Source organism: Pipistrellus kuhlii, unplaced genomic scaffold (assembly GCF_014108245.1).
Source record: "Pipistrellus kuhlii isolate mPipKuh1 unplaced genomic scaffold, mPipKuh1.p scaffold_m20_p_7, whole genome shotgun sequence".
NCBI lineage: Eukaryota > Metazoa > Chordata > Mammalia > Chiroptera > Vespertilionidae > Pipistrellus > Pipistrellus kuhlii.
Genome location: NW_023425573.1, coordinates 70,046,045 through 70,055,698, shown reverse-complemented (window position 1 = coordinate 70,055,698; position 9,654 = coordinate 70,046,045). Strand labels below are relative to the sequence as shown.

Genomic DNA, 9,654 nt, shown 5'->3' with positions numbered 1-9,654 from the left:
GCTCCCGAGTTCCAAATGCATGTGTTAAACTGGGTCACGGCTTGGAGATTACCAAAGATAACCACAGGCTTTAATTTTTTGTTGTTGTTAAGATTCTATCAAGATCAAGAAGGTTATAACAAAAGATCTGGTATAGTGAAAAACAAATTATGCAAGAGGGATGAACATTTATAGTGCTGAGTTATCAATAATGAGTAGCAGAAATCCTTTTTCAGATATCTAAAAACTTCCCAGACTCTCCAGATCTAAACATTCTCGCTTAAGGTCAAACTTAGATGTATTGAAATAGTTATGTCATTAATTAGTATTGCCCTAGCCCTGGAGCATCATCCCGTTCCATATACCAAAAGGTTGTGGGTTCAATTCCCAGTCAAGGCACATACTAGTATCTAGGTTGCAGGGTTCAATCCCTGGTGGTGGGGGCACATTAAGGCAATCAATTGAAGTTTTTCTCTCTCTTCCCACTTTCTTCTCTCAAAAGAAAAAATAACCAACAAAAAACCTTACTTTTAGGATTTGCTATTCAAGTTCCCCATAACTTCTCGATAACAAGTCTGTCCCTAGCCAACTATATAGACTATTATTACACTGAAATATGTTCTAGCACAGGATTCCAACAAGTGAGAGAATGTTTCACTCACAGAGTCTGCATACATTTTGGATTGTATTTTAGCCAATCAGTGCCCATTAACCTAAGTGGGAATCAGGTGCTAACAGTTAAGACTAGAAGGCTAAGGTACTCATGCCCAGTGATAATGAACCATAACAGATCAGGGAGCAGGGCGTCATGGGAGTCAAAGATGGGCTGTTAACAAAGGAAGAATAAACTGGACCTTATCACTGACACATTAGTCCAATAGTTAGAGGAATGACAACTCTCTTACAATGGTACTTCATTTCCTCAATGTTACAAATATTCTGGTACCATCTTTAGGGCTACCTGGAAATTTCTATTTATATAGGTACTAGTGACCTGGTGCATTGATTTATGCACATTGAAAGGAAATTAGAAGGTGGCTGGTGGGGTGGGACTGGGCAAAAGGCATGGACACACCCTGAAGCCAACCTCCCAAGGTCCCTCCCCGGTGTCTGCAGAGGAGTTGGGTCCCTACAGCAGGTGGGGTCCCTCAGCCTGGCCTGCAGGGATCAGGCCAAATCGGGCTCTCCAACATCTGCCGAGGGGTCCCAGAGTGCAAGAGGGCACTCTGCAAAGTTGCTTTCATACAGGGTGTGGAACGCAAACACAAGTGCGCAATAAACCAGATTAAGGGCCGACAGTGCCCCAGCAACAACTAACCCATGGCTGAAGGTGGAATCACGAGGAATCAGGCCCCCTCCTCTTGTTTCGGGATGCGTCACCCGAGAACGCCACTGCCAAGTCACTGTAGCTCAGCAACTTGTACACTGAGTGTCTGCCTGCTGGTGGTCAGTGCACATCACAGTGACCAGTCGGATGGAGGGACATTTAGCCTATTAACCTTTTATATATACAGGCAGTCCTCGGGTTACGTTGGACTCAAGGTGTTATGGTTACATATGTCATTTCATGGTTACGTCACTATCTCCCACTTATATATAAAAAAAAAGTTCCAACATTTCAACTTATGTAACATATGTGCTTTATATTTTTTATTATTTATTTACCACAAGATCAGGAATTGTTTCTTTTAAATTTTCTTTACCGTTTCATTTCATTATGTACTGCTGTTTATATGCTCCACGTGAGTGACGTAGGTGCTTATGTAGGTGGGTTCCGTCTTCCAGCAAAAATCATTTTACAATGCACCATAGAAACAGATCTCCGACATAACCCAAGGACCTACTGTATAGATATTTTCTAGAACTTCTCTATAGAAACTAAGGAAAGAATAAAGAACATAATAGCTATTATCCTTGTAATTCATGTTACTACTTACAAAAAATCTGTTGAGGTAGCCTGGAAAACAAACCAAAAAATTGTACGGGCAACCTGAGTAGATAGCTGCATTACCTCATGAGAAAGGAAGCTAGGTCAGAAGAGGGTGATTACTTGCAGTTTATGCTATTTACCAATGTTTAAGAAATAAGTTGTGAAATCTTGCTTACTAAAAAGTAGGTATCAAGTTAGATAACTGACATCTATTTCTGTCCGATAATATTTTCCATTGATCAAAGCTCTATAAAAAAAACAGCTAGGTTATAATTTTAGAAATCACAAAAGTTGCATTGCTAATATAGCTACCACCAATACCTTATATATAAATTAAGGTCCAGAAAGTTCAGAATTTATCCAACTTATATGTTTCTTGTGCTTAAAAAAAAAAATCAAATTTGAAACTGTATCCCAACTTGTAGATTCAGAATAAAATTCTAATGTACCATGCTCATGCACCTTGACATCAAATTAGTGTGAGACCTAAATTCAGCTTGGCCAACCTCTACACATATACAACCAAAATTGCTATAAAATGGAAAAATGATACATGATAGGAGAGATGTAAAGAAATAAGAGCACTGTTTCTACCATACTGATAGCTCAGCCCTATAAGCACTTGCAAGGCAAAAGGCATATCAGAGTCCTTTTCCCAAAATATTTGACCTTCACATTTTCTTATCAGTTAAGAACATATTTCAATATGTATGCGATTGTAATCTGCAGCTTTGTAAATGTGTCTTCTGAGCTTATTCATTTACTATTCAACCATCCCAGGTGCAAGTGCAAATGACATTTATGGCAACACTAATGATACTTTGAGCCAGGAGCATGAAATCTGTAATGTTTATCAGCTTAAGTCTGTATCAAAAGATATTAGCAACAGTATATATAGTAAGCTCCTATTTGTGTAAAATAAGGAAGCTATATTCATTTAAATATGCACAGAAAGTTACAAGGACACACCAACATTTCTAACAATGTAGTGATGAGAAAACGAGACAGAACAGTTTGGTGAAGGCCAAGGGAAGGGGAAGTGGAGGTGGATGGAGATAAGCAAAGGAGGGGTTAGGGGGGTAAAAGGGGGGAAACCTGCAATAATGTCAACATTAACCATTTTTTAATAAATAAAAAGAAGTGACACAGACTAGAATGGGAAAGAAACCTACTTTCACTATTTAGTTTTTTTTAACAATGTTTATGAAATATTTTTCAAATAAAAAAAGATATTTGATACTGACACTACTACTACTATGACATAGTTTGTTCTTTATTCCACACTCAAAGAAATAATATTCATATAAATTAATAATATAATTTTAAATATCCAGATTCATTCTAAATAAAAATAAAGTTTACTCCCTGATCCTATCTTTATACTAAAAATAAACAACAAAAACACTTTGTTCTTTAACTTTTGGGTAGACATATACTAATCATGTGTTATTTTCATGGCTAATGAAGTTCAAGTGTTCACTGGTATTACTGCGTAAGTTCTAAAAGCCTGTAAATACTCCCATCTTTGTCTTCTATAAATAACCGGATAAAATTTGAAGTTCACAAGAAATTTTCTACCATATACATTATATTTCAATGAATCTCACTATCCCAACAAACAGAAATAACATAAAATACAAAAGCACAAAATAGAATGATAATGCTTCAAAAAAAAAAAAAAACATTAGAAAAGGTAGTTCAGTTTTAATTTATTTTCATCACGTTTTCTTCATGATCCAGAGATTTTTAAATGCAAAGAAAATTAACTTTTCATGATATGTCAGGGACTGGCACTAAAAAAATTTTCAGACTGCAAATGAGTTATACAAATGAAATATCAAATGGAGATCCAGTTATCAAAATGAAAGCACTAAACATATTAAAAGTTCACAATTATTTGTTTAGAGCACATAAAAAAGTCAGCTTGCTAACCAACTGTTTGATTTTAAAGAACTATTGCAGAGATTTGAAGAAAATAGATTAGTTAACATAAAGATTAAAGAGCTTGAAACAAGTATTAAAAAGAAATCTGTGCCTTTATTAGAATGGTGTTAGGCTTTAAATATATGAATTTTGATAATTCATTTTTTATAAGAAATGACACTACAGAACTGCAATACTGGTCCAACAGTCTTGTCTTTACTTTTCCTTTAAAGCAACAAACAGAATGCGAATAATCAGAAAGCACTAGCAGGCATCAGTTAATCCAAGATACTAGCTTCTTAGTTCCAAAAGCACTTGCAAAGAAAACCATTGGGGCAGCACAGGGGGATGACAGCAATTCATAATAACTGGAATCCCACGAGCACGTGTGTACATCAGGTCTCATGAGGCTATTTTTTGAATTTATCCTTTACTTGGTCACTTTTTTTGTACTCAAATACTAGTTTTTCTTTGACTTTTTTCCTCAAAGTATAAAAAGTATGAAATATAAACAAGCTCTTGCATTGTACACTTAGAAGTGTACAATTCAAGCATTATAGAGCTATCTACATACTGATAAATCCCATCAAATCTTGGATAATTCAATAATATACAAAATATCAGGACACAGAAAGAACTAAAACCCACTTCTTTTTGTTACACATAAGATTCAAATATTCAACCTAAAGAAAAACAATCATTTTGGCGCTCCTCTACATTCGCATGTTGATATATTTATTAAAATATTCCTGTATAATTATGTTTGGTCTTATTATTTCAAGTCAGGTTTAAAACTTCAAAACCAGCCATCCAGACAAAACATGTAATCAGAAAGATGATTTCTTTCCCACCTCCCTAACCCCAATAACTATGAAGCCAATTTTACGACATGACTCCAAACACTGGATTGTGGCGACAAATGCTAGGTCCAATTTCTTCATAATCCTTTTTGGTGTGGCATACTTGGTAGAACTCAGGCTGAAAATAAAAACAAGTATTTTCATAAAGATAAAAAAATCTACCACTTTTCAATATGCTTTAAAATAGATTTGTTAAGTCTAAAATGTTTTAGTAGTCCATCCACAGTACTTGAACAAAGCTTAGAAATTCCAGCAACCATGACTTAAAATCACCTATACGTCTAACTCAGAACTGAAAAGTAGCATATAACTTATGCCCATCAACCTCCTCAACACCTATTTGTCTTATATTTTGAAATTTTAAGGAATGGAAAATTGATTCTCAAATGCCAATACTATTCTACTGAGACTTTCCCAAACTGTACATTGAATAAATAATCTATAGAAGCAGCATTAATCTGAAGTACCATACCAACAAATCACTCTTAGTGATGCTACAAAAACTTGTAGTCAATTTGCTTTCCTCACTCAAGGTCTGGTATTCAATACTCTCTGTTATCTCATTTCTCAAAGAGCAAAGCTACAAATTCAACTAGCTATATGGCACAAGTGAAGACAACTAAAATTAAGAAAATTCTTTTACCTGTTATTGTTAAATGGTTTTAAATTCAAGGTTGTATAGTTTTTAATAATTTAGATAAAAGCACCTTAATTTTATTTATTTATTAAATATATTTTATTGATTTTTTACAGAGAGGAAGGGAGAGAGATAGAGAGCCAGAAACGTTGATGAGAGAGAAACATCGACCAGCTGCCTCTTGCACACCCCCTACTGAGGATGTGCCCGCAGCCAAGGTACATGCCCTTGACCAGAATCGAACCCGGGACCTTTCAGTCCACAGACCGATGCTTTACCACTGAACCAAACTGGTTTTGGCACCTTAATTTTATTTAATATTCTGTGCACTCTGAGATAAAATACTCATATTTAATAGGCTAATGATGTTAAAGTACCTTTTTAAGAAGCTTTAAGATGTTTTGGTTTGGGAAGAGGGCTCTCAGAATTCCCTTTACTTAATTTAGACCAGAGTACATCCTATCTAGTAAAACATTACTCTTAACTCAATGCTTTTTAAATATTTGCACAGAGAAAACAATGACCTTCTGATATCTTAATTACCACAGCATTCAAAAAAATTTCCCTACAAATACACTTAAAAATTCTAAATGCTCACTCTAAAAAAATGTCCAGCAAGCAAAGAAAAATATGGACATTGAGTCCAAATGACCTGAACTTTTTAAAAATACTATGTACATACATATCCAATTTTAAAACTTTAAAACATTTTTTTAAATTTCTCATTTTTCTAAAGTTTTTAAGTATTCAAGGATTCTTCTATCTAAAAAATAAATAAATAAAATTATAAAAGTAAGCTTCTTCTGATTTACCGTGGAAGCCAGCATCGATCCTCCAAACCAAACTGCATATCGCTGCATGTGGTGTGTAATTACTTGTACATCAATAGGTTTTGGCTAAAAAAACAAACAACAACAACAACAACAAAAAAGATGGATTCAACAGTATATATTAAAATAACAGTTTCTTTGGATCATTTGCCTTAAATTTACATACATCAACTATAATGTTTCACATACTTGAAAATAAATAAAACTTTAAAAGATATGAGAGGCACATTGGGCAAAACAAGAGTAAAAAACATTAAGCTCATTTTTTTTAAAGCATAACCACACTGAAGTTGAGGAAGGAACTACTCCAAGTAACCTGTGAACATAGGATTATGACTATGCCCTCAGGCTTAAAATTAAAAACTACACAAATATTGAACTCTAGTTAGTAGGCCTATTTCTCATAGTGGTATGAATCAATAATTCTGAAGCTACTATAAAACAGAGCAAAAATATAAATATATTATAGATAACAGAAGCCAGTTTAGTTTCTCACTGTCCGAGAGGGCATTACAAATATGGAAAGGTAAAAGGCTAGAACAAACCTATGGTATTCTGGAACTGGCAGTATCAGCATGAAATCAGTTTTTAATTTACATAGAGAACTAGATACAGATGTTCATACACACACACACACACAAGCTCCAACTGCCAAGAAGCCTTAGAAGCACTAACATCCAGTAGCAACGAATATATCTAATATCCAACGCTTGATTTCCTAATAACATTTTCCACTAAAATGAACAAGGGTGCCCAGGGGAGAAAAGAGCTAATTCCTGGTTTGGAGAAGAAAATGTACAGGATGAGCGTGGAATATCTTGCTATGCCAGAAAAGAAAGTGCTTGAAAAATACTGGGATCACATCCAAAAAGCTACTTCAAATGGCTCCCATTGGCCAAATCTGAGAAAAATTGAGCATCAAAAGTAACGACATTAATAATATTAATGTTGATATTAAATCACAATGATACTAATGATACAGCTATGGAATAACAATAATAAGCAAATCAGTTTCTACAGATTGAATGAATGAATGAATGAATGAATGAATCACTTTTCCATAAGTAAAATGAAACTAAAAAACGTAAAAGGAATAATGGAATTTGCAAAATACCACTTGGCAACTACCACTGTAATTCTTAGGAAAGAAATGTAGGTGTTAAAATTAGAGGTTAAACATTTTATGAGTATCTGGATAGTTGCAGAGTCTGAAAGTATCTTCCCATAAGATTCTCATTACATGTTTAAAAAGAAAAAAAAATCACCTTATAGTAGAAAAACCTGAAAGACACAACTTTAACCAAGTGATCTAAATTGACATACAGGACAAATTATATCATCTGTCTAGCAATAAATGCACTGAAAGGACACAGCATCACCTTTGTGGTATTACTATCAAAAGTACATAATCTGAACCTAATCATGAAGACACATCTGACAATCCCAAAATGAGAACGATTGCAAAAGCAAATGATCTCCACTCTTTAAAAACATTAATGGTTAAAAAAAACCTAAGTAATTGTGCCAGACTGAAGCGACATGGCAACTAATTCGAACATGTAATCCTGGACTGTATCCTAAATCAGAAAAAAATATGTATTTTTCCCTTTTGCTATAAAAAGAATAATAATAGAATCAATGAAATTTGAATCAGATCTATAACTAGATAACATATTGTATTCAAGATGAATTTCCTGATTTTAAAATTGTGAAACACACTTTAAACTTTTAGAAGTAAAAGACCACCATATATGCAACTCATTCCCAAACAGTTCAGAAAAAAAATAATTTTTGTATGTGTAGGTATATGTATATATTTGTGTATAAATATATATATGTGTGTGTGTGTGTGTTTGTGTGTGTGTGTGTATATATATGTATACATAAAATATATATAAAAATACTAATATTTGGGACATCTAGGTGAACAATATATAGGAATTCCTACTAGGTTTTGCAATGTTTCTGGTAAATATGAAATTATTTCAAAAAGAGTTTTCAAACTTACAAGTCATAAAAAGATGAGGCTTATTAATTTTTGGTTCTGGGGTAAAAAAAAGGCTATTTGGCTGCCATTAAAAATTACAGATTAAAAAGGAAATAATGCCAGATTTAGATAAAGATATATAAAGATTTATGAAGATCTGTAAAATGACTATCAAGTAAAAAAAAGGGGAAAGAGAGAGAATCCTATATCAAGTTTTCCCAGTATCACTAGATGTCAGTATAGCACTGATCAGCAAACCCCAGGGAGGGGGGAAGGGAGGATTCCTCCTTTCTTATTTAGAAATGTACCAGAAACTTAGAAATATGTTAAACAATTTTACTTTATTGAAATACTAAAAAAGCAGCATTTATTTTCTCATTTCATGTACCTATAATGAATCCTATAAACTAAACCACCGATTTTCAACTGGTGAGCCACAGAATTTTTAGAGCATGCAATACTTGACTAGTCAGAGACACTGACCTCTTTTCCATTAGATTATCAAATTAACAATCAACACAATAGCCATCCGGTGTGAATGAATCAAAATTATAACAATTTTTTTGTCAAATCAGCAAAAAATATTTTTTGTGGGGGGCCGAAGAATTCTAGTAATTAGCTTATGTGTGCCATGAAATGAAAAAGGTTGAAAATCACTGAACTCTTAAACATACTTTTTAACTGAACTTCAAGGGGTAGGATTAAAATAATCAAAATATAGGGGCTGAAAACAGTCAGCTATCATGTAATTTCTCAAAAGGCAACAAACTCTAGAGTGTTGTATTTTACTGTAATTTTGACTGACTGTAATATTCCTCCATTAGAATATCATTCTCCATTAGAATATCCAACAGTTCCACTTATTTTCCTAATAAAAGCAAAAGTTGGCAGACAATTCCCATTCCTATTATAATAATCAAGCACCCTAACCTCCCCATTAATTATAGAAAAAAACCAACCTTCAATCTACCGCCACTCAATTCCTCACTTAATTTCAGCCTGGCATCCACAGTTCTTTTCAAATCTCTTTGCAAGCGACGTCCAAAGTCCCTGAACATGGTTGACCCTCCAGAGAGGACAATATTCTATATTAGTGGAGAAAAGTAAATAAATAAATAAGCAAGCATGACTTTTATTTTAAAAGAATAAAAAACAAACAAACCTAAAGATATAAGAAATGGTAATAAAATCCAATTATATCCTTTAAGGTGTTTTAAATGCAATATTCAACAATGGACAGAAAATAAAAAAGCTTTTAAAAGTATGACCTTCAATCACAATTTATCTGTAAATACTGACCTTGTAGAGGGGACGTCTAACATCAATAGGACAATTCTGAATTACTTCATCTACAACTTCTGAGATAGGCTGAGTAAAGTCTGGATTAGCAAACTGAAAAGTAAGTAAAGTAGGATATACAATAGAGATTAGATCAATACTGACTTCAATGTCACAATTAAAAATGAAGTTTTAAAAACGTTATTATTTTTAACTTCATTCTACAATGA

At 33.6% G+C, this 9,654-nt stretch overlaps 1 protein-coding gene across 1 annotated transcript in view; it reads right to left on the bottom strand.

Annotated features, from left to right (window-relative positions):
* Positions 1-3,598: 3,598 nt before the first annotated feature.
* ACTR3 (actin related protein 3) overlaps positions 3,599-9,654 on the bottom strand; it is a 54,588-nt gene continuing 48,532 nt past the window's right edge. Inside the window, exons 9-12 of the mRNA XM_036420991.1 lie at positions 9,446-9,538; positions 9,106-9,231; positions 6,142-6,225; positions 3,599-4,810 (exon numbers count right to left, since the gene is read on the bottom strand). Coding sequence (XP_036276884.1) covers positions 4,715-4,810; positions 6,142-6,225; positions 9,106-9,231; positions 9,446-9,538 — 399 coding nt within the window. The 3' untranslated portion in view covers positions 3,599-4,714. The remainder of the gene's footprint in view (positions 4,811-6,141; positions 6,226-9,105; positions 9,232-9,445; positions 9,539-9,654) is intronic.